This window comes from Podarcis filfolensis, assembly GCF_964270895.1.
Source record: "Podarcis filfolensis genome assembly, chromosome: 9".
Taxonomy (NCBI): Eukaryota; Metazoa; Chordata; class Lepidosauria; order Squamata; family Lacertidae; genus Podarcis; species Podarcis filfolensis.
In genome coordinates this window covers 35737243-35763670 of record NC_139610.1, presented here as the reverse complement: position 1 = coordinate 35763670, position 26428 = coordinate 35737243, and the positions used below count along the sequence as shown (strand labels likewise).

The window sequence follows — 26428 nt, the reverse complement described above, 5'->3', positions numbered from 1 at the left end:
CTTTATAACTGAAGAGGAAAGGAAGGGACAGGACTGGGGAAGAAAGGGTCTGACTAGAGAAAAACCCCAGTAGAGGGAAGGTGCTAGGAAGAAACATAAGTGGCTTGCAGTCCACAGTGCAAGGTGTAAGGCCTCAGATACTACCCAACAAGAAACTACTCACTGGGGAACAGCATGTGATATAACACCCTGTCCATAATAAACCAGAGTAAACTGAACAATCCAGTGGTTGTGGCTATTTGTGCACTGGAAAAGAGGGACCAAAGGCATGGACGTTGGGTCTTTTGATGTACCCCTGCCCATGGAAGATCAACAATGATTAAGGCACACCAAACGGCTGTAGCAACAAAAAATCAAGCTGTAGATGCTCTCCCACATTACGCTTGCATTACCTGTCTCATGCATTATTACTACCTTTGCAAGTACATTGCAGTATATGCAGGACTAGGGATGGATGTGATTACTGGAATGCCTTTCCACAGAGTTAATGCCAATATATAATTGCATTAAACCTGTGCTTCTCTCTCTCTCTCTCTCTCTCTCTCTCTCTCTCTCTCTCTCTCTGCTATGCATTTAATATTGCTCAAACCCCTACATGGTTAGAAAGTGACATATTTACTGTATATGCTGATTTATCCTCAGGACAACACAGGATATAAATCTAAACAAATAAGTAAAAATAAAATGGAACACAGACAAAAATGGAATTTAATTCTGGGATAAAAGAAAGGAAAAACAAAGAGAATTTTAACTGAGATAAAATGACAGAACATTAGTGATAACAATTACTACTGATTCATATGAATGAAAATAGACATGTTGCAAAAGTGGTTAAAGTCCAATTAAACATATTTCAAAGCATTCTCACATTAGATCTTAAAGATCAACTAAGCTTCATTATCTTGTTAACCTTATTTTGACTCTTCTGTTATACGAGTGCCATTGCATTAATTAATCTTTTTCTTGGACTACAAGTGTTGGTTTCTTTGCCAATATTTAGGAAAACAGTGGTTAGAGCTACAAACAGAATCCATAAAATTGCTGCTTCATCTGACCAATGTATTAAGCTTCACATTTTGACCCAGTTTAGCTCCAATGTGCAAATCCCAATATATTCATCTGTTCACAATCTGATTTGACGAAAGTGCAAATACAAAAATATAACTACAGGAGTACTGTCAAATCATGGTCACAGTGATTGCATTAACTGTAGAGAGATGTATCCTTAATATAAGAAACTACGTGGCACATTATAGCCCTGTAAAAATCTGTATCTTTTTCAATGCCCTTCTTCTTCCCCAATAATCCCACCTCCTTTAAGTTGACAGAGAAAAAAGGTAGGTGATTGATTTGATCCTTTGGCCTAAAGAGATAAGTTGCCTCCTTTTGTTTGCATTATTATGGAGTTTGATGAAGTAGTACCCTTCTAATAAGCCTTAACTCCTTCCTATATATCAAGAAGTCATAGTGATTGACATGTACAGAGCTAATAAATATTCATAGAGACCTCTGACCATTCTATTCAATAAAACAAAATACATATTAGATAATCTGATCACCTGGGAAGGAGCTTCAAAATACTAGCCAAAACACATGCATTTCAAGCCACTAAGCAGAGCCAATGGTGTCCATTGTTACTGAGTTCCAGTAGGTCTATGATGGCTTACCGGAAGCATTAGGTTGCTCTGCATTTTAAGTCCTATTTTTCTTTAATATGAGGACAGTTTTTTTTCTGGAAAGCATGCCACATTACTGAAAACAGACAGACTACAAATGGATTATTGCACTATGCAATAACATGATTAATCTGTTATTCTTAGCCATGTTTTCCCTAAATATCTATTATTTTACAAACAGAATACTAAGAAGGCACATTGTTTAACACAATTAAGAGCTCAAAGTACAGAGTAAATAAACTGTGTGGTCTTCCTTATTATTTTCAATAAGAATTAATTATTTAGAATTGCTACATGCTGTGATTAAATCTCATTTTCCTGTAGCTTTGTTTATAGAAGAGAAAATATTAATGAAAACTGATCATCCATGTCTGTTTTTGCTTTTTGGCTTTCATATAGCAATTAAGAAACCAAAACAGTCTACTGAATTAAATCTAGAGACAGCACCACAACTTGGCAAATCAAACATTTCCCCTTACCATTTACTTGAAGAATATGAGTCTGATAAAGTTTATCATAGCCATCTGCATAGCAGCTGTAATTTCCCATGTGAGTTGTAGTGATCTTAGTAATGTACAGGGACCCATCATCGCCAAAATCCTAAAGGGAAAGAAGAATCAGAAGGTGATCACAAGTACCTGGACAAAAGTACAACAGCTGCTCAATTCACTTTAGAGGTATGATACAAATACCAATGAATTTAAGGAGTTTCTAATCTCTTCAGTATAAATTTGATAATATTACTGTGTCAACAACCTACATGATATCAAAGTCACACTGGAAATGTGTCAAACCACAAAGACAGCAGCTAATTTGAAGATCAACTGACAGGTGATAAAAATGATGTGGATCAACATAGGGGATGCTGGGAGCAAATTCTGGTTCTGCAAATGGGTCCATGGACCTGCTGAAGTGACAGGCAGATCAGTGTTAATGAGGGGTCAGCAAAGCACACGTGTAGTAAGGATAATAATAATAATTTATTATTTATAACCCACCCATCTGGCTGGGTTTCCCCAGCCACTCTGGGCAGCTCCCAACAGAACAATGAAAACAGAATAGAACTTCAAACATTAAAAACTTCCCTAAACAGTGCTGCCTTCAGATGTCTTCTAAAAGTCAGATAGTTGTTTATTTCCTTGACATCTGATGGGAGGGTGTTCCATAGGGCAGGCGCCACTACTGAGAAGGCCCTCTGCCAGGTTCCCTGTAACCTCACTTCTTGCAGTGAGGGAACCGCCAGAAGGCCCTCGGAGCTGGAGCTCAGTGTCCGGGTTGAACGATGGGGGTGGAGATGCTCCTTCAAGAAGATCCAGCACTGCAGCCACTGGATTCAGCGGATCCATAGCTGCCAAATGCCCCGTTTTGGAGTTTTTCACACCTTATCACCACTGGTAGCTTAACACTCACTGACCATAGCTCATGCCTTCTGTTGTGATGCTGCTGCTGCTCTCAGCAGTATACCTATCTGTAGGTGTAGACTAGAGGAGACAAATTTATATACCACTTTACTTACCCAGCAATCAGTGTAAGGGAGGGCAGGATTATGTTCTACAAGTCCTGCCATTCCAACACCTTGAATGCATATTTAGATCAGACCTGCACAACTTGTGACCTATCAAGCCGAGCACAGCTCGGCCCATCAACCATTTACACTCCATGAAACTTTCTTGTCCCATTTATTCAATCCAGGTTGGGCCAGCAAAACCAGCAAAAACATTCATTTACTTAGCTTCTGGTAGAGCATCATAAATGACTGACACATCTTTGTTCAACTTGGTGGGTCACAAGTTATTTGGGCCTGTTGTGAATCATCTTTCAGCTATAAAGTCTTTATCTGTTAGACAGTTTTCTGCTACAACAAGGTCCAGAGAACGCATTAAGCATGAAAAATATATAATCAGCACAATAAACAGAAACAGAATATATAATAGGACATGGAAGCTACCCAGTTCTTTTGTTTTTAAGAAGTAACTGATATCGCTTCTCCTTTTTTATATATTTTATTCATTTCCCCAGGACCCTGCATTCTTATAAAACATGAATGAATCTTTCCTTAGATTTGGATAGGATTTAAACAAGGTACTGAACTGCATACTTCCTCTTCAACACTTGAAATGTTGCAATAAGAAAAAGAAGAAAACAAGCTGAGCCCAGTTGTATGTGAAGTACTCTCCTGTGTCTACACAGTCTCAAATCCAGAAAGTCTTCAATAGTACTGTATGGTTATCAACTATGATTTAATTAGGCCATTACACTTGCTGTTAGTAATTTCTTCTTAATTCTTATTTTGGCTTTTATGTTTCCACACCATTAATGTTATTAGGTACCAAGTGGGTGTTTCTTTTATATAGATGTGTGGTATATTTTCATAAAACTACAGTAAGTTAATTGGAACAACCTGTTAGCTAGAAGCATATGGAGTCCCATTGAAAGTATATTACGATGAGAGATAACTTCTGTTGTACAATATTTAATGCAACACTAAAAATACAACACATAACAGGAAATTAAAGTATACAGCAACATAGCAAAGCACTTTTTTCTGATCTGTTTAAAAGCCTTCAGATGATAAAGAGCTCAAACTGGGAAACTAAATAAGGTGAGATGACATTATGCTCAAAGCAGTGGCATATTGGCCTGGTTAAGACAAGCTTCTGGGTGCAGAAAGCCTATGCAGTTGTGTCCACCAGACTTTTTTCAAAGAGGGCCAGATTTGATGAAGTGAAGGGCCGTGAGGGCCGACCAAAGGGCCGACCAAAGTTGTTAACCTTTTTTTAAGGACTGAAGTTGCTGAGCCTTTTTTAGGGTTGAAGCTCTTGAGGTTTCTTTAGGATTTTACTCCAGGAAATAAACTGCCACAGGGGCCAGATTAAACTGACCGGCGGGCTGGATTAGGCTCCCGAAATGGACTTTGGACATGCCTGGCCTTATCAAGAGAGAATTGGCTTGTTCCTTGCCACAAGGCACACTTGCCTTGCCATATATTGACAAATTAGATGAAGCATTCAACTGTACAACAATGCATGTAAGTCTCAACCTCACAGTATTTTCCTAGACTCTATGCACTTAACAACAAAACTAGTGCAGTAGACTTGTATGCACATTGGCCTCTATGCAGAAGTTTGGCCATAAGTGAACAGTCAACAGCATGAAGGTGACAAGCAGAATGGTGTTTGTTATAGGATAGAGGGAGATTAAGGGCTCAATTCAACTAACTGGCCCTGGAAGCAGTCCTGCAAAGACGTCCACTAGTGTAATGGGGCTTTCCCCCTTCTCCCCTCCCAGGTGGCTTGTGTGGGGTCAGGACATCTCCCAGAACAGCATGTGGGAGGAAGAGAACAGAGATCATTTCATCAGACAAGCAGAAATGAATTTCAACACTGAATTCTTTCCCAGGATGTGTTGTACCTAATACAGCACACATGGATTTGAATGTTTTGGGCTTTATTTGTATTTTTAAATCTGCCACACAACTGAAAAATATTGAGAATGTGCAGATATCCATCTCTATCATTTCACCCTTTGCTGTTTCTTGTAGGGCGGCTTTGTTTGGTCGGTTTGTCTTTTCGTGAAATCCTAAACAAAGGATGCTGGCACCGATTTAAGACATGATCTCAGTGATTTTGGGTAAGATCTCACCCCAAGTGGACGTGATGTCGCCTGAAGTCAGCGCCGATGGCAGAACCACTTCTCTGCTGTTGGTGGAGGTGGCAGGGCAGGCATAGGGGTGGCATCTCGGGGGCTTTTGCCACCTGAGGCAGCAGCCTCACCCTGCCCAATCTCCGGCTCTGTATGTGCTTATCAGTTTCACACAATTTATTCGCTACAGATGGGCACTGATAAGAAAGTGATTTGGCCTCGGCTCCACACCAGCAATTTCTTGGCAAGAGACTGAAATTGCCTATAATATGATTTGGTGACAGCTCAGTTTCAGAACTAGCCACATAAACATTATACGTATAAAAAAGCAAGCAACTCACCCTAGAGGCCTTTCTATTTAAGCTATGAAAATCCTTGGCAATTATACACACAAGAAAACACCGATCTCATGATTATTCTCTGAGGACTACACTGGAGAGTGGCACTAACAGTACACTTAAAATACAAGGAAGTTATATACAACCCCACAGAGAAATCAAAAGGAGACAATAAAACAAAAGCAAGTCCCGAGACAACAAATCAAAGACAAATGTTGCTTTGCATGTGTAACAGACCATGGTTAGACAATGATTACAGACCTTGCTGATACTACTTTTATTAACTATTAGTGCTCTACAAAGTTTGCTTGGCAGAGAAGGATCAAGAGAGCCTTGGGATATGAGCAAGCAAATGAGTGGTGAGTTGCTCTCTCCCGACTTTCTTTCATCTCCCCAAACTCCTTAGGTGTCAACAGGCATAGAGAGATGCAGCACAGAGAATTCAGAGACATATCAAAATGCAAACTTTCTTTGCTTGTGCCGTATCAAAATCTGTCGTCCAATCTTTTTTTGGAAAGTGTTCTTCCTCTCCAAAAGAAACTCCAGTTTTTTTGGCATCATTCTTTGGCTACTTGAGAATTTCAGTGTGTGCAAGGTTTTTGAGTTTACCTTGTTATTCTAAAGTGGCCAGGGATGGTGCCTTCCCCCTCCCTATGGGTAAGCATTTATCCAACACTCAGAAGTTTTCCTGGCTGCCCATGATCGGAAAAATCCCCATGTTTCTTACCATGGAATTTAATTAAAGTATGGGCACCCAGGAAGGCTGCAGAAAGCAGATCAACAGAGAAATTACTGGTAGAATGAAAAAAGGATACACACAAACACTATGCCACCGCTCAAAAAGTAAGGTAAGTATGACACAAATCCACCACCCAAGAGAATTTCACTGAATATTCTCTCATCTTTAATGACTTTCAAATGCAATTTCTTTTCTCATTAATGGAAAATTGGTTTAAAAAAATAAGAGAAATGTTCAGCATAACATTATTTTTTATATACATTTAGAAAAGTTGGGCCTATAGTTAGACAAATCATGTCCTCCAAATCATGGAGAGCCATGTATTGCGGTGAGATCACCAAACTGCCTTCTTGTTGCTGGGGCGGGCCTATTTGGATGACCTCCGCACCTCATTGGTTGCCTCTTTGTTACTGGGGGAAATTTTCTGTCGGTTGGGGTTTGATTGGCAACTAAGGGGCTATTTAAGGGGCTGCACGAGGTGAAGTACTTTCTCTTTCGCATTGTGCAGCGGATCTCCCTCCCTATAATTTAAGGTGTGTTTTGACCTTGCTATGCCTGCCTAGGGGTCGTCTGTTTTTGGAGCAGGGGCCCGGTAGGAATTTTGCCACTTGGCTGATTAGCTGGTGCCGTTTGGTTTTTGCCTACCGTGTAGCAAATCATCATAACTTTGTAAGGTTGGCGGTTAGGCATTGGTTCATTCTTTGGTGGAGGGGATTATGGATTGGCTGTGCCTGCCCCTCAATTTTGTTGTTGCTGCTAGTGAATTCCGTTAAAGGAATCCAGGGGCTCAATTTGCTCTGTCTGATCCCCTCTCAGGGGTAGAGCCATGCCAGAGTTCCTGGAAGAATCTGGGGTGAACTAAGAGGCGGAAAGCTGCCTCTGTGCTCCCCCAGTATGTTTTCCCTTACTGACCTCTGGAGGTTCCAGTTGTCAGTCCTGTTCCTACCAGTGCAGGTTCAGGTAGTCCGAACCAATGCCTAAGCAACCACTCACATGCTGTAATCAATAAAGCTGTGGCCAAATTAATGCCAAAAATCTTAAACAAATATTCTGTGTCCTGTGTGATTTATTTTGGAGGGGGTTTGGGGGTCTTCACATGCAAAGACCTTCATGTGCCTTTTGTGCAACATGTGTCTATTATGGTTAGGACTGAGGCCCAGTTCCTTCTCATAACACAGTGCAGTGACATCAAAAGAAGCAACCACGTACAGTATACCTTTGTACAAAAGGCAAAACAGTAGGCATGAGGAGCTTTATTCCTCCCTATCCTAGAGAACCCCCTCCAAACCCTGCTCTTCATGCCAAGTGTGTCTAATGTGCCTGTACCCTGTGCCCATGCTTTAAGCAATAGAGACAGTAAAGTTGATAAAATAGGACAGGACTAGATGAAAGAGATTGTTCTCCTGCAGCCTTTATAATCTTCCATGCAAGCTGGGCCTGCTATTGTCCCTTGCTAACATTAACGTGTTACCATAGCCTCTTGTTCTCAAAGAAGTGGTAAACCTGTGTCTTAGCACTTTAGATGGAGGCTGAGGCCTCACACATTCTCTTTAAAAAGGAAAAGAAAAACCCTGCCCAGAAAACTAGAAGTCAGAGAGAAATATGGGCTAAAACCAGTGGCAGGCAGTCATTGGATGAGGGGGATCAGACTACAGTCATACCTCATGTTACGTTTGCTTCAGGTTGCGCATTTTCAGGTTGCGCATTTTCAGGTTGTGTCCCGTGGCGACCTGGAAGTACCGGAAAGGGTTACTTCCGGGTTTCGTCGCTCGCGCAGACGCACTACATGATGTCACGCACATGCACAGAAGCGGCAAATCGTGACCCGCACATGCACAGACGCGGGTTGCGTTCTTTTCAGGTTGCAAACGGGCCTCTGGAATGGATCCCGTTCGCAACCAGAGGTACCACTGTAGTTCCCTTCTTCCCAAAGCCCGCCTTAGGAAGAGAGGTGCAATGCTCTGTTGGGTCCAAAAGCCTTCCCGCCACCATCCCAAAGCCCGCCTAGCTTTAGGAAGGAGGCAGCAGGGCTCCAGCATCCTGTCAGAGGCCTGGTGTCTCCTTCCCAAAGCCTGGGACACTTCTGCCTGTCTTAGAGAAAGAGACACGATGCTCACCAACGTGACATCAGCCCTCCCCCCCATCGCCTTGCAAGCTGGTGTCTCCAGCCCTAACTGTTCCCCTATGAAAAATTTCACTGCACCCCACTGCACCCCATTTTCCTTTGTGCAGCGGATGGAGGCAATCTGAGGGGGTATATCCCAGAGAGGTATTATTAGCCACCCCCCTTTCCTCCCTGCTCCAACTTTCAAACTCATTTACTGGCTTCTGCAAGGAGCAAAGCTTGAACAATAAATGGAAGCCAGGAACATTTGTTGCACATCAAGACTACATGCAGAAAAGATGATGATAACCTAAAATTGTGCAATTTGTCCATTTCCAGGGGCCCGAATGATTGTAATTATGCAGTAGAAACAATACACAATCAAACTTCACACCTACCAGCCCTCTCCCCAAAATGCATAGTCAAAAAGAGAGCTACTAATGGAACTTTCAAATGTGTAGATGCAGAGCTTCAAATCCAGCCTCCTTTAAAATATGAAATGACAAGGAAAAACTCCAGTAATGAGACCACAAATTCCTGGCTGAGATATCAAATACTAGCCCCAAACGAAACAGGTACCCCTTATTTAAGTACTACAAAGGATTCTAACATTGCCGAACAAAAGATGACCTCCAACAGACCTGACACATTGAGCTCAACATCAAATGAGACCAAAGAAATGGAAGCAGAGACCGAAAACAATCCTACTGTCCATAATAGTCCACCAACCACAGAAATTTCTCAGGAACAAGGAACAGCTAAGGAAGAAAATCAAGAAAGGGAGGAAATTCTAATTTCCCGCACTTTAAAAAAGAATCTAAAAGATCCACCATTATGCTCCCCACCGAAAGTAGCGACAAATGGCTGTATCAGCACAAGACAAAATTCCTCGCTGGACTCAATAACAGAATTAGAATGACTAAATGCTGTCAACCAGCCACCAACTCAAAAACGGATTCTACGCTTGCTGTCCTGGAATATTGCAGGGTGGGGAAACAAAGACGGAGACCCAGACCTAATGAACTTCTTTAAAGATTTTGAATTAATACTTCTACAAGAAACATGGTCAACTAGAGATATTAAAATCAATGGATTCTCCTCCTATACGAAACCCGCATTGAAAACAAATACGAAGGGCCGGCCGAAAGCAGGGTTCTGTTGTATGATCAAAGACAACTTAGGGTTTGAAATCAAGCAGCTAGAAAAATGCTTGCCACTTGCACAAGCCCTACTTTTAACCCAAAAAGACGATACTTTGCTACTTGTAAATGTCTATATCCCCCCATCCAAAAACAACAGCAACAGTGAAAATTGGTCACAACTAACCTTTTATATAGAAAATTTGACCGCTAAATACCCAAATGCCTCATTGATAATAGCAGGCGATTTTAATGCCAGAGTGGGAACCAACAATGAACAACTATGTAGCAAACTAAATTGGAATACTGACAATGATATCGCACATGCCCTGAAAATAGGACGATTCTCCAGAGATAGGGTTGTAAACAACGAAGGCTTACGCCTACTTGAATTATGTAACAACTTTAATTTGCAGATTGTGAACGGTTCAACAAAAGGCGATAGAAGCGGGGAGTTTACATACTTCTCCCCCCGAGGATGCAGTGTCATCGACTATATTCTTGTCCCTTATAATATTATAAACTCGATCATGGACCTCAAAATTGGAACGCGTACTGAAAGCGACCATCAGCCATTATTGTTGTCTATTAACTTAAAGGATGAAACCAAAATAACCAAGCACAATATTATAGATCCCTCTCAATACAAACAAATGACCCAATTAAAATGGTCCCAGGAAATGAGTGCAGTAGTGGGGCAAAAACTTACAGTCAACCTGAGAAAACAAGTATTATCCAACTTAAAGACCACTAATTCCTACAGTGATATTCCGAAAATTTATAATGAAATCTTCCAAATGTTCGTAGAACTTAGTACTCCACCTAAAGTTTGGGTACTTAAACATAGCGCTAGCCCTTGGTTTGATGATGAATGTTTCCAGCTAAAAAGAAAACTGCGCCAAACATTTAAAAATAATCGCACTAAACTAGAGCCCTCTTATCTTGATGAAAAAAGAAAATATCATTACATTCTGGCCGAAAAGAAACAGAAATATGCAACCCAAAAATGGCTACAATTACTCGACTCAATTCAGAGTAAAAATAACAAAGCGTTCTGGAACCTAGTGTACGGAGGATTGAAAGCCGAAAATCAACTAACTCTACCACCAATTGCAGAATCCAAATGGTCCCAATATTTTACATCTGTATTTAACAATCTACACAGTGAACTTAAAGGAAATGAAACCACTAAAAATAAAATCAATAAACTCCAGGAGTGGCCAAGGGTAGAAGAAGAGGAAATTAGAGAGATAGTTAAAAATTTCAAATCGGGGAAATCTCCTGGGCCAGACGGTCTACCAATAGAATTATTTAAGACCTATATAGATTGGTGGGCAGAACCCTTAGCTCAATTGTTTACTCTCATAGATAAATATGGGATCATACCTGAGATATGGTTAAGATCAATAATTATCCCAATCTTTAAAAATGGCGACCCAAAAGAACCAAGGAATTATAGACCGATAAGCCTATTATCAGTGATAGGGAAAATCTACGCTAAGCACCTTTTATCTAAACTCCTTACCTGGATGAAAAATCTAAATTTACCAGGGAAAGAACAAATAGGTTTCTCCAAAGGTTGCTCTACATTAGACCACTGCCTTATACTTATGCATTTGGTTGAAAAATACAGATCTCAAAGGCAATCTAAGATATTTGCTGCTTTTGTTGATTTTCGTGGTGCATTTGATTCAATTGACCGCCCAAAGCTGTGGAGGAAACTCGCAGAATTAAAAATTGATCAGCGCTTATTGATCCTAATAAAAAATTTATACTCTTCCAATATCTGTCAAGTCAAACTTAACACCAAAGGTCACCTCTCATCAGACATCCCAAACTCGAAAGGGGTAAAACAAGGGTGTATTCTTGCCCCCTTCCTATTTAATTTATTTTTATCAGACTTGCCAGATCACCTTCAAAAAATAGAATCACATGCCCCTAAACTTAATCAGAAACCAGTTTCTCTGTTATTATACGCAGACGATGCTGTTCTACTTTCATTAACGAGCTTGGGTCTGAAACGTCTTATATCTTCTCTGATCCTTTACTGCGAATGTAACAAGCTCTCTATAAATTACGAGAAGACAAAAATTTTGGTCTTCTCGAATGGTTGGAAATTAGAGAAATGGAAAATAAGAGGGCAGGAAATCCAACAAGTGAAAATCTATAGGTATCTGGGAATCTTATTCCAGAGCAATTTAGGGTGGGCAAATCATCGCACAAATGCCATAAAACAGGCAAAGTGCACCTCATCAGCAGTTGCCCGTTTTTATTATCAGAAAGGCAATCAATTTATTCCTGCGGCCAATCAGATATTCCAAACAAAAGTGCAATCCCAGATATTCTATGGAATCCCGCTATGGGTCCAAGCATATAATAGTGATTTAAAAAAGATTCACTCCAGCTTTCTGAGACGTATTCTTGGACTCCCAGCTGTGATCAAATATGAAACAATGTGTGCAGAAATAGGCATACACACAATGGAATATTGGGCCTGGTCCACCTCAATAAAGTACTGGTTACGCTGCCATTTTCGCTGCCCTCCATCAAGTCTGCTCGCTGATTTGCTCAAAGACTCCTACAAATCAAGATGGTATCAGTACCTTGAAAAAAAGATTGAATCTTTAGGCATTGAGCTGGAGCCCCTGTACAATTCTAATGAGCAATACATTTTCCATAATATCCTAACTAGACTAAAGGATGTCGAGAGGCAAAATATTATGGCAGCTGTAAACAAAATTTGTTCGCCCATATTCTATGATTTAAATATCTTAGATAGCAGAGCCAATTACGTCACCAAATTAATAATTCCAGCCCAACGTAGGGCTTTTATGCTGGCCCGTTTGAATGTTTTTCCCTCAGCATTTGTCAGGGGAAGATATCAAAACATCCCTAGAAACAAGAGATTCTGCAGATGTTTTATGAATGTCCCGGACACGGTAGAGCACATTCTCTTTCAGTGCCCATTGTACAGTACGCTCCGTCAACGCGTGCTGTCCCCTCTTTTGGGTGGTCTGGAGCCCCAACAAGGTGAATGTGTGGGATTCTGCCTATCCGACGTTGACCAAAGGGTAACGGCGGGGGTAGCCGAGTTTTTGGTAGCAGTCCTCCAAGGAGCAGGTTAACAAGGAAAACCACTGATTTTATATGTATATATATATATATGTATGTAGCCAACTGCTGCCTTTCTGTATATATCTCAAGGCTTTTATATGTTACTTTTTCTTTTATCGTTTTATTTGTATAATGCCTAATAAAGGTTTGAATAAGTAAGTAAGTAATTATGAGGCATGTAAAGTTCACAGTGTGGGCTTCTAACAAAGATTGGAAGTACTGAGTTAGAGCAAAGCTGGAAGCCAATTTGTGTCGTGCGCTACTTCAGATATTCCATGTGTACGCACCCACCCTCGACGATGAACCTCATTCCTGTCATGGGTATATTATCACTTATATGCTGTGGTCTTGCATCCTGGCTTTTAAAGCATCTTGTGCAGATAGCTGCATCTCATATGCCAGTTGGTATATAATGCAAGTGGGAATAGGAGGGTGGTAAACCCTGCTGAGTTATGCGAGCACACATCCCTGACTGTGTTTAAGAGACAATGTAGGACTTGCCTGTTCTAGAGAGTGATTCAGGTTTGCTTGTTTTTTTAGTGTGCTGTTGAAAAGTGTTCTTGTATGTGATGTTTCTCACTGCTGCTGTTTTTAAAGCTGTTTTATGCTGCTTTTAGGCATGTTTACAGTCACTGTATTTATTGCTTTTATTAAATACTTTGAGCTTCATTGGATAAAAGTCACATAAGAGATAAGCAGAGACAGATGGATTTTGATGAATATACATGCTAAATTGAGATCATTGTTCTATGGGCTGGCTAATTTCCTTCCCTGGGAGTACAAAAATAGATAAAATGGACCACAAGTGAACTGGCCTCTCTCTTTTCCATTTCTAGCATTATCTGTGAAGACAGATTGTATGCTCCCAATTTGGGCATTTCTCTACGACTGAAGTGCACTGCCCTGCTGCTTGTTACCCCAGATCCAGACACACAAAAGGGTCTAACTCAATAATGCTTCCTGGGAAGGTGCAATGTCACCCTGTATTGGCTGTGTTGCATTTACGTTCTCTACTGAATCATGAGTTATACACATGCATCCTGAACAGTCTGGAATCTGCCAGTTCACTATCAGGAAAAGGTAAACATAAAGGACCCATGGACAGTGAAATCCAGTCGAAGGTAACTAGGGGATTGCAGCGCTCATCTTGGTTTCAAGCCAAGGGAGCCAGTGTTTGTCCACAGACAGTTTTCCGGGTCATGTGGCCAGCATGACTAAACACTTCTAGCGCAATGGAACACCATGACTGAAACACACGGAAATGCCGTTTACCTTCCCACCGCAGCAGTATCTATTTATCCACTGCCCTGGCGTGCTTTTGAACTGCTAGGCTGGCAGGAACTGGGACAGAGCAACGGGAGCTCACCCCATCGCGGGGATTCGAACCGCCGACCTCCTGATCAGCAAGCCCAAGAGGCTCAGGAAAAGACTCAAGGCACAGGCCCATAATGCAAGTCTGCAGAATATGTACATAGTCATACCTCCGGTTGCAAACGTGATCCGCGTGGGAGGCATGTTCGCCACCCGCAGCATTCGTAGCCTGAAGCGCTGCGTCTGCGCATGTGTGTGACACGATTCGGCACTTCTGTGCATGCGTGTGACGTCATTTTGTGCTTCTGCGCATGCGTGAGTGCCGAAACCCAAAAGCAACACATTCCGGTTCTTCCGGGTTTGGCGTGGTCTGCAACCTGAAAACGCGCAACCCGCAGTGTTCGTAACCCGAGGTATGACCGTATAATTTATATGCATAGTTGCAAATAAAGGTCTCTGGGACAATTAAGATGTTAGGTGGTACTCATTGTCACTTTGCAGAATGCCCAGTGAAGTATACAAGCATAGTGAAGAGTTCTGGGGAACAGAATGCAAGACTTGGGGCTCAGTCCTCTAGGCAACCCAATAACTGCACTCCTAATACAAACTTCATCTACTGAGGTATCAGAAAAGAAGCTACTGGCAGGCATTTGCTATGATTCATCTATTTTGGAACTATATGTAATTCAGACACTTACCTTGTTGATCTTTACTGATCTTACTGTCTGTTCTCACGTCCAGTCTAACTCACAAAGTAGGCTCATATGCACACTAGCACTTTAATATCCACATTGTGTATTATGGCAGGAAGCAGTTCAATTCCATGTACCTCTATAACATAATTTCAAGTTAAATGACTCCAGTTTTCTTAACTGGTCACATCAATACCTTTTCGGCAATATTGTTGCATGTGCCATATAATCTATTACAATCTGCACCACCAATCCACCAACTTGACCACCTTTTGCACTCCCGCTGAAGCAATCCTAACACATCCCAATGCAATCATTACTCACTAACCTGAGAAATGCCATCTTATCCCAATAACAAAGTGAGGGCTTTCCTTTTAAACCTCTTTCACCAGTAATTGTACATTCCTTTCCTACCCCCATCTCATGTAGTCTTGGAATCCCTACCTGCATGATTGGTCCTGTTCCAACACTAAAATGGTCAAGTGAATTATCCATAAAAGGAAGCTCACAGAGATAAATTCCAAGATTAATGTGCATATATATATATATATATATATATATATATATATATATATATATATATCTATCTCAAGGTTCTAAAATTATTACAAGAAATGGAAAATCTCATGCTTCAGATTGCACTGATTTGGCCTTCCCCCCACTTCATTCTTCTCTTATGAAGCAAAATTTCTTATTTTCTGTTTGCAAGTTATATTTATTCCTCATCGCAATGTCTGCAGAGTGCAAGCTATTTAGCAATCTGACTGTAGCGTGCTAGTACATCCCACACCCATCCAACATACATTACATGGTTTAATGCTTAGCCATGCACTGTTTTGACATTCCTCAGTAATAATTGCACAATCTTCATAAAGTTAAGGAGAAGAAACAGCTTGAAATGTAAAGACATCTTCAATATGAGTTCTGAAAATTATAAACAGGGCGGGGGAGGGGAAAATGTAAAGTTGGATACCACCCAGACTGTTAACAGCATGCTACTTGTCACAGCATTTCAAGAGTCTGCCCCCCTCTTTTTTCTCTCTCAAGCAACTAACTCAAGTCATCGTGGTTTCATAATGATTTCCTCAACTTTGATCCATATTAAATGTACATTGTTGTTGTTTAGTCATTTAGTCGTGTCCGACTCTTCGTGACCCCATGGACCAGAGCACGCCAGGCACTTCTGTCTTCCACTGCCTCCCGCAGTTTAGTCAAACTCATGCTGGTAGCTTCAAGAACACTGTCCAACCATCTCATTCTCTGTCATCCCCTTCTCCTTGTGCCCTCCATCTTTCCCAGCATCAGGGTCTTTTCCAGGAAGTCTTCTCTTCTCATGAGGTGGCCAAAGTATTGGAGTCTCAGCTTCACGATCTGTCTGTGAGCACTCAGGGCTGATTTCCTTCAAAATAGATAGGTTTGATCTTCTTGCAGTCCATGGGACTCTCAAGCACCATAATTCAAAAGCATCAATTCTTCGGCGATCAGCCTTCTTTATGGTCCAGCTCTCACTTCCATACATCACTACTGGGAAAACCATGGCTTTTACTATACAGACCTTTGTTGGCAAGGTGATGTCTCTGCTTTTTAAGATGCTGTCTAGGTTTGCCATCGCCTTTCTCCCCTGGAGCAGGCGTCTTTTAATTTCGTGACTGCTGTCACCATCTGCAGTGATCATGGAGCCCAAGAAAGTAAAATCTCTCACTGCCTCCATTTCTTCCCCTTCTATTTGCCAGGAGGTGATGGGACCAGTGGCCATGATCTTCGTTTTTTTGATGTTGAGCTTCAGACCATATTTTGCGCTCTCCTCTTTCACCCTCATTAAAAGTTTCTTTAATTCCTCCTCACTTTCTGCCATCAAGGTTGTGTCATCTGCATATCTGAGGTTGTTGATATTTCTTCCGGCGATCTTAATTCCGGCTTGGGATTCATCCAGCCCAGCCTTTCGCATGATGAATTCTGCATATAAGTTAAATAAGCAGGAAGACAATATACAGCCTTGCCATACTCCTCTCCCAATTTTGAACCAATCAGTTGTTCCATATCCAGTTCTAACTGTAGCTTCTTGTCCCACATAGAGATTTCTCAGGAGACAGATGAGGTGATCAGGCACTCCCATTTCTTTAAGAACTTGCCATAGTTTGCTGTGGTCGACACAGTCAAAGGCTTTTGCGTAGTCAATGAAGCAGAAGTAGATGTCTTTCTGGAACTCTCTAGCTTTCTCCATAATCCAGCGCATGTTTGCAATTTGGTCTCTGGTTCCTCTGCCCCTTCGAAATCCAGCTCAGACTTCTGGGAGTTCTCGGTCCACATACTGCTTAAGCCTGCCTTGTAGAATTTTGAGCATAACTTTGCTAGCATATGAAATAAGTGTGGTAGTTGGAGCATTCTTTGGCACTGCCCTTCTTTGGGATTGGGTTATAGACTGAATTTCTCCAATCCTCTGGCCACTGCTGTGTTTTCCAAATTTGCTGGCATATTGAGTGTAGCAGCTTAACAGCATCATCTTTTAAAATTTTAAATAGTTCAGCTGGAATATCATCACTTCCACTGGCCTTGTTACTAGCAGTGCTTTCTAAGGCCCATTGGACTTCACTCTCCAGGATGTCTGGCTCCAGGTCAGCAACCACACTACCTGGGGTGTACGAGCCATCCATTTTTTTCTGGTATAATTCCTCTGTGTATTCTTGCCACCTCTTCTTGATGTCTTCTGCTTCTGTTAGGTCCTTTTCACTTTTGTCTTTTCCATAATAAAAGACAATATCTTTTATAATAAAAGATAATATCTCCAATTTTTTTGAACAGATCTCTGGTTTTCCCCATTCTATTGTTTTCCTCTATTTCTTGTACGTAGTGTTATTTAAATTAATGATTGTTTGGTTTCTGAAGGGAATCATAATACAGAGTTTTGAGGCACCCCAAGGACTAACAAATTTGTTGTGGCATAAAGATTTGTGCACATTGCATCAGAAGTGAACATTATTGCCCTTATGTCCTGCATGAAGTCAACATCATCAGATACAAAAAGCATTATCCTAAATATCAGATATATGTGCATTTTTATGGGGGGAGGGTTGGAAGCAGTAGACTGGTACCTTGGTTCTTGAATCCACTCTGGAATTCCGTTTGTCTTCCGAAAACATTCAGAAACCATGGTGTGGCTTCCAATTGGCTGCAGGAGTTTCCTGCACTCATTCGGAAGCTATTTAGGATGTTTGGCTTCCAAAAAACATTCACAAACTGGAATACTCACTTCCGGGTTTGTGGCATTCGGGAGCCAAAATGTACAAGTACCAAGACATTCAAGAACCAAGGTACGACTGTAATTCTTTATGTTCAGATAACTGAATTTTTGCTTAATGAGCAAGCAGATAGCGGGATCTGCATGTACTGAGTCAGAACCACTGTTAGCATCTTTCCAGGGTTTTATACAAGAAGTCTCTCCTAGTACTCCCTGGAGATCCTGGGAATTGAACCTGGAATCCCCGGCAGGCATGGCAGAGCTAGTAAGCTACTAGTAGCTACTGAGCTAGAAAGGAACAACACACCCCAACTGTTCCTAAATATTTCCTGCTCTGAAGGGCCAGTAGAGCATTTCAGTGCCACATATAAACTGATCACGCCATGACAAATAGGTTAACCGCTACTATATCAGTAAGCAAAATATAGGATCCCTAAGGTTTGAATTATCATTCTCTAGTATTTTTGAACCTTTAAGCAGATTACTTTACTGCTTGTTCCAAAGGTACCCCCAATCAGTTTCACTGAGTGACCTCAAGTTTTATTATTATAAAGAGAGGGAGAAAAACAGCTCTCTACCCACTTTCTCCATACCATGCAGAATTTCTTTTTGAACAAAAAGTGGCTTCACATGCAGAACCCATGCAGAAAATCTGTCCCACCATGCTGCCATTTGCAATCCAATTTAAATGGCCATTTGATTTACAATGTCTGTGGTTCCTGAAATTCCTTTCCAAAGCCACATACTTGCCTCTCTCCACCAAATTCTGTACTTTCCCCTTTATTTTAAATTCAGTACATTACCCTGAGAGTCTGCTTGGAAAAATCAATGGAACTAGTTAACACACTGAGCTCTAAAACCTATGTCTCATGGTAAACGTTACCCAAGAGTGTTTCAATAATTGTGCAAATCCCTGCAAACATTATGTTACTGTATATGCTTTATAGAAGCAGAAAAGCTCTCAACTAAATATGCTTTTTATTACCAGGAACAATATTGCCTTCCATGGGAATGATAAAACAGCCCAAAAGGCGTAACATTTTTCTTAAGGCATTATGTCGAATACAAAATGCATCAAAATGTCATTTTCAAAGTTAGCTTCTTAGCTAAAATGTGTTTAGATATTGTTGCAGTTTAGGGTGCTTTTATACATTCTAGAGGAAACTCGGAAGCTATCCCAACAACAAATGTTTGGCTGTGCTGCTTTATGTTAACAATGGGTTCTTATACTAATGCATAGTTAGCTCAGTTGGTTAGAGTGTGGTGCTTATAATGCCAATGTTGCAGGTTCGATCCCCATATGGGACAGCTGCATATTCCTTCATTGCAGGAGGTTGGACTAGGTGATCCCCAGGGTCCCTTCCAACTCTACAATTCTCTCATTCCATGAAAGGACAAATGGAGGATACTAGTAGTACTGTGAAATATGAGACTACACTTAGTTATTAAACTTTTGCATTGAATTCAATAGGACTCAAGTACAACTAGCTTACTCTGGATCTACCTAATCATTACTGACATGGCCATTTGTGTTAATAGATGTTTGACATTCCACATTATTTACCTGAAGAGCATACATAAACATCACTGCGGTGCTTTCCCTGGGCTATGGATGGAGTTAGAAGGATTTCCTTCCAGACCTCACATTAAATTTCTTCTGGAAACCTTATTAGGTGCAATAGTTTGCATTTTCAACTTGAGATAAGTCGGCACATCATTAACATATCCTTCATGAGGAACAAAGACATTGCTGAATTTCACTTTGATTAAAAAAAAAAAAGGAAACTCCAATTTTGAAACTGCTAAAGTAGTCTTCAAAAAAGCTCAGTCCTAGGATTATGGTTCTTAAAAACTGGACTATTTCAAAAATTGCCTCTCTGAAGCTTCTACTTGCATTATGAGGGAAGACTGCACTGGTACTAATGGGAGCTTTTCTTGAAATGAAAATAGCATCCTTGAAGAGGATATTTTTGTTGAGACCCTGGCAGGATTAGAAAGATATCGCTCCACCTCACTCACATAGGTCCAATATCGCTCAAGCACCAACCCAATTTTATGTAGTTCTCCAACTAACCATTATGTTGAAAATGCATACCTTAGGGGAAATTGTGCATAAAAATGAATTTATTAGTGAAGATAACATAAAATACAGTATATTAAGAGAAGTAGCTTAAAAAATGTGTCCATTAGTCAAAACTGTTCCTTAGGAGAAATTCACACTAAAATAATGAAAAAAAATTCATGAGGATTTTTTATATATATTCACAAATTGCTGCAGAAATGTGGAAAAATGAGAAATAAACAGATCCTTCCATCTCTAGCACCAAATCCACAATTAAGTGCCATGATGGAAGCCATAGCTGTCAACGTCCCCCCTTTTTTAAGAGAAATTCCCTTATTCCGAATAGGATTCCTCGCAAGAAAAGGGAAAGGTTGACAGCTATGATGGAAGCACCCATTATTAATCTGCACTGATCATAAATTGCATTTTTTTGCAGCTCACTAAGCTTTATGCGACAAAAGCCCCCAGAAAATAGGACAATATGTATAAAACATATCATAGACATGTTAGGTTAAAATTCAACTAAACATTAATAGCATATATTAACAACACAGAGACTCAAATGAAAAACATTGCTTCCACTATCCTTAGCTTCTTGCTTAGGGGAAAGAACAAAAACCTGTAAAAATGGTACAGTTGCCTAAACTACTTAATTACAGTCAAGGCTTATCAAAACCTGACACTCATTTTAACTTCCTTGTTAGCAAAGGCCTTAACGCTATTCAATGTGAATTAAGTAACTGACATTAGCAGAGCACACTAGTTGTAATATAAAATGCAAAATGCATGGCAAGTCATGAATTGTACCAGTTAAATGTTGGGGTGCTGAATGTATATGTTTAACACTGATCTTCAGATTGGGACAACACAAATGTTGTCACCACTAATTTACTGCATAATACAGCATCTTATTGCCCAACATCAATGGTTTACTACGCCACCGCGACTATTCTCTCAGGCCTTGTGTAGCAGCTGCTACAGTATTCAGTAATAATGGAGGAAAACTTCCAACTATATATGACTGGAAGAAAACGAGTTCATTTGTTTGACTATGAAATCAAATCACTCTACATTAATATAATAAATGTGCACGTGTTCTAATTATGTACATGGAATGTGAGTAAAAAGATAGGTAGATTTTCTGCACCTGCCCACTCTCTATATGTGCTCATGATATCTAAAAGAGCATACATGAGTACTGTATGTGCATAGGTTCTGCATGCATGAACAAGGAAGCCCAGATTCTACAGAGCTCATACACATGGTTAGTATGCATGTAGGCTTTTCCAGAAGTTGTTCTGTATGCACATACTGAAGAGGGCAGGTTCAGCAGGTAGAAGTGGATGCTTTCCTGCTTCCTATTAAGCACTGAATTTTTGAAATTGACATTCCAAATGAAATCAGCAACAAAATGTGCAGCACAAACCAGAAGTGAGGACAAAAAAAGTGGGTGGGTGGGGTTGAACCAGGCGGCTAGATTCAGGAGCATGTCTGAAATCAGGACCAAAGAACGACCAAGGATGCAAGAACTCACCACAGTTTAGGAAGATATTGTAGACCAAGAAAGGTTCAGCAGGAATAGAAAGTCCTATTTATTCCTTCCTGTTTTTTGCTTGCCATAGGGTGGAGCAGCAAACTAAGATTAGCTAGGCATTCGATTTAGCCATAATGACAGACCACCAGTGGAGGTACCTAACTTAGGGGAATTGGGGCACTACCTGGCCTAAACCCCAGCACACAGAGACTGTTATAGCCCAGTCCTTCTTCCATTTCTTGCATTCATATGCAATAAAACACCTCACTATACTCTTGACTTGTTTCTGCCCATCTCCTTTGCTGGTCAGTCATCTCTGGACAGCACATTCAACCACAAGCAGCCCTATGGTCCCACCTCAGAATCCAGGGGTAAAAAAATATAGTTTTAAATTATTATTAATAATAATAATTTTTATTTGTACCCCACCCTCCCTGGCCGGAGCTGGGCTCAGAGCGGCTAACATCATATAAATAACACAGTATGCATAAAAACAGGCATCAATTAATTAAAATACATCTTAAAATTAATTCAGACAAATTAAAATCTGGACAATTGGCAATTATCAGATTAAGATTGAGAGTGGTTAATGCTTGCCAGGACCAACTGTTTCCACTGATCATATAAGGACCTATGAGTGGGCTGGGAGGCCTCCTTCGTGCTTGCTCTTATACAAAAGAAAATAGGTCAGACTGCAACCTGCCCAAAGGCCTGGCGGAACATCTCCGTCTTGCTGGCCCTGCGGAAAGATGTCAAATCCTGCAGGGCCCTAGTCTCTTGTGAGAGAGCGTTCCACCAGGCCAGGGCCACGGCAGAAAAGGCCCTGGCTCTGGTCGAGGCCAGTTTAATTTCCCTAGGGCTTGGGATCTTCAGAGTGTTGTTATCTGCAGACCTTAAGGTCCTCCATGGGGCATACCAGGAGAGGCGGTCCCGTAGATATGAGGCTCCTAGGCCGTATAGGGCCTTGAAGGTTAAAACCAGCACCTTAAACCTGATCCTGTACTCCACTGGGAACCAGTGCAGAAGGACTGGTTTATGAAGGGAAGGAGACCTATTTGAAACTCCATTTTGCTCTTATTTCCTACTTTCTCCAATGGATTAAACTACTAGCCAATCAGAAGTTCCTCAGATGTGCACTGAAAGTTCTACAGCATTTTAGCAGGATTATGCATGCCCTCCCTGACCAATCAGATGCATCTATTTGCAAGTTAGTTACTTTTGTGGCTCTTCTCTGAAACTGAGGCATTATTTTGTCCTTTTGCAAGCAAGACATTAAAGCAGCAGTGAGCACAATCTTGAAAACCAGCAACGTATTTGTGTGAGTTAATTGTTCATCTTCTGGCACAAATACACTTCCATATACACTTCAGTGAGAGGAGAGGTGTAGCAGACCCACCACTTAATACCACCAATTAATAATGCGGCAGATCCACTCCTGCTAACTGCCCCCAATTAAAAATAGTGCACCCACCTCTTGGTACACTAATTACACAAGTTTCTACAATTGACCACAGGTTATCTAGTGGCGGACTTGTGTGAGAGAAAAATTAATGATTTAGAGTCTCAGGCAGGAGTTGATCAAACAAACAAAAAGTTTTAAACAAAAAGAAGTTTATGAAACAAAGTGGGTCAGGAAATGCGTTCTTTCAGGTAGAAGTTATCTTACTTACTTTAACTAAATATAAGATGTCTCAGGCTTAAACACAACACTATATGCACTGCTCTTCTTAAACTTCAGTTTCTTAAAATCAGGTGTTATACTTCAGGTGGTAAATAATCAGGTTTCTAGAATAGATGGTAAAATGCTCAACTCAGTTTCTGTCACTTAAAGGTAAAGGTAAAGGGACCCCTGACCATTAGGTCCAGTCGTGACCGACTCTGGGGTTGCGGCGCTCATCTCGCTTTACTGGCCGAGGGAGCCGGCATACAGCTTCTGGGTCATGTGGCCAGCATGAATAAGCTGCTTCTGGCGAACCAGAGCAGCACACGGAAACGCCGTTTACCTTCCCGCCAGAGCTATTTATCTACTTGCACTTTGTGCTTTCGAACTGCTAGGTTGGCAGGAGCAGGGACCGAGCAACGGGAGCTCACCCCGTCATGGGGATTCGAAACGCCGACCTTCTGATCGGCAAGTCCTAGACTCTGTGGTTTAACCCACAGCGCCACCCACGTCCCTTTCTGTCACTTAGATATTACAATTAAATACTTTCAACACCATACCGTTCCCTTCACAGCTTAACACTTTGGTTCATAAGCAAGGGGCACTTCTCAGTTACCCACTCTTAACAATCCCACAACTGAGCAATTCTAAATGGTTATAACAGACCCAGGGGATCACCTCACCTCTTCTTACTGGTTTGGGAGTCTTCAGTACCTGGAAGAACTCTCCTGTCCTGGCTATACTGAGACGCAGGTAGCCTGAATTCCTACAGAACTACCTCTCCCGGTTCAGTCACAGCCCTCCCAGAACACTCCTGTCTGTATACCTTTCCCAGACCCTCAACCCTGTCTCCCTATCCAAGCTGTGAAGCTCTGTCTTCTCGCTATGGATAGTCTCCTCAGTGTGTATGTTTAACTTCTCAGAACCAGTTCTTCCTATTTCACTCCCTATCTCCCAACCTGAAACCTGTCTAACATCTCAAATTGAATCCTATCCCTCTTCTCAAATCTAGCCCAATCTCCCCAAACCAAACCCCATCTAACTCTCTCTCTCTGAAACTGCTCCTTTTATTCTTTCCTCCCAAAGCGCTGTTCCTCCCCACTCTGTGGCTGGCTGACTCTTTAGCCAATCAGCGAGAGGCTCCAGCACTGGGCCTTTTTTACTGCCAAGGTGGAGGGAGAGGAGATTCTTGGTGACAAATCGTGCTTATTGAAATGTATACAGATGCTAAGTATTTGTCAAACCAAAGCGCTGATGTGTTTACTGTTGCTTTACAAGGGAGAAGGATAGGGAGAGAATCAGAACAAGTGAAGGCCACACAAATCTCTCCCATCATAAAAGCAACTGTCACAGAAGAGACTGCTTTCTGAACCAAAGATTCTTTTCAGTTTAATTAGGTGCAATTTGTAATGAGCACTCACACTTCATAATGTGGGTGCCCTTTGCATGATCGCGCATGGAACTACAGTTCTGAGGGAACTTACTAGTAAAAGGGGGCTGGCTTGCTTCTCAGGTTATTATTCAGAGGCTCATGCCCAGCCTCAGTAATTGGTTCTTGCTGAGAGGCGGGGCCAGCCCCATTTATAAATGGGAGGCGGAGCCAACAACAGCCAGGCAGTCGGCTCTGGAGAGTCACCCTCCCTACCCTCCCTGTATTTAATGTTTTTTTGTTTGCAAGTTAACTTTTCCTTCCTGTTAGCGGGCGCTGCTGCGGTATTTGACTGGTTGCTGTTGAAGGACCGGGAAGAAATTTTCCTTGGTTGGTTTTGTCTTCCCCGTAGCAATTTGTCACAACTTTGGCGGTTATGGCCTTGGGTGGAATCCTTTAGTCTTTTCTTTCCTATATAGGGTGTGTGTGTGAAGTGGTGACTCACGCCCTTGTGGCAGTGATTCCAGGGTCCCCTCTTAAAGGGGTTATATAATGGGTGTCACTGGCCATACACTGAAAGGTTGTCAGTGAACTACCCTGCGTGTGGGGATATGGGCTTGGCTGCCTACACTTACGTCTCGCAGAGCACCCCCATATCCCATTTACCCTGATGTGCCCCAGTTCCCCCGGCTGGGGGGCTGGAAGGGATACACGCTCAAGGCCTAAGCCAGGTATTCCTACATTCGTTAATTTAATAAAGTTTAATAAAGTTGTGGCCTAATTTTAATTCCATAAAGTTGTCTGAGTCCTTAATCCTTTTCTTCTGATCCCTGGGGACTAGGGCTGGTCATGCAAAGTGGTCACAGTACCTTTGCAAGGGATGAGGATGGGGAAAGAACAAGAGCTTGGCAACTTCTCCTGGACCTCACTGACCATGCCCCCTAACTTCAGTGAACATGTCCCTTTGACATCCTAGCTATCAGTCTCACCAAGTCCAGTAGGCACAAATTGCCACTGCAAGCCACTGTTTAATGTAAGTTCTGACCCCCCCCAACAATAATAGTAAGCGAGCATAGTCAATTTCAGATGTACAAACAAATCAGAGTTAAGCTACATCTGAACACAATCTATCAATAGAAACTCAGCATCCCCCCCCCTTAGGTGCCTCTCCAACTTCCCCACTGTGAAATTCAGATTACTGAAAAACAGGGAAAGCAGCATTTTAGGCACAAGTTCAGCCTGATCTTCACTTATGAGGCAATATGCAGACATTTCATTTTTATTCCAGATGCCACTTGCTAACCTCTCGTTTCAATTACATCTAACTCTAATTATACTCATATCATCAACACTTTCTGACAGGTCATATAACTCATTACAGTAACAAGACCTTTAGTAAAGTGAAATCATATAGTAGGAAAATTGGTTTCAAGAGCCTACTTTTTAATCCCACAGATTTTAAAACATTGATACTTAAATGCTAACAGCGTTTGGCTTTCGGCCTCAACGGACTAGCAGAATGCATACACCTCTGATGCGCATGTTAATCGCTTTAGGAATGGAAACTTGTAAGTTATTCAGTGATGTGAAAATTACAGTCTTGCAAAAAGCGAGTGAAGAAAAAAAGGAGGTCAGGAGGCAAGGTGGGAAGGGGTTAATAGAAAAAAATGTAGGGTTAGAGGAGCATGTGAGAAAGATGATGGCTTTAGGACTAGGAAGGGGAATGAAAAAAGGGAGAAAGAATTGTTGAGGAAATCATTCAGCATAGTTAACAACTTGCTATTGAGAGTATGGTTGCAATGGGTGAGGG

At 41.4% G+C, this 26428-nt stretch overlaps 1 protein-coding gene across 2 annotated transcripts in view; it reads right to left on the bottom strand.

Annotated features, from left to right (window-relative positions):
• Positions 1-26428, bottom strand: part of FSTL5 (follistatin like 5) — a 327643-nt gene that overhangs the window by 63774 nt on the left and 237441 nt on the right. For both annotated transcript variants that reach the window (XM_083631144.1, XM_083631145.1), the window contains exon 8: positions 2156-2276. In XM_083631144.1, coding sequence (XP_083487270.1) covers positions 2156-2276 — 121 coding nt within the window. The remainder of the gene's footprint in view (positions 1-2155; positions 2277-26428) is intronic.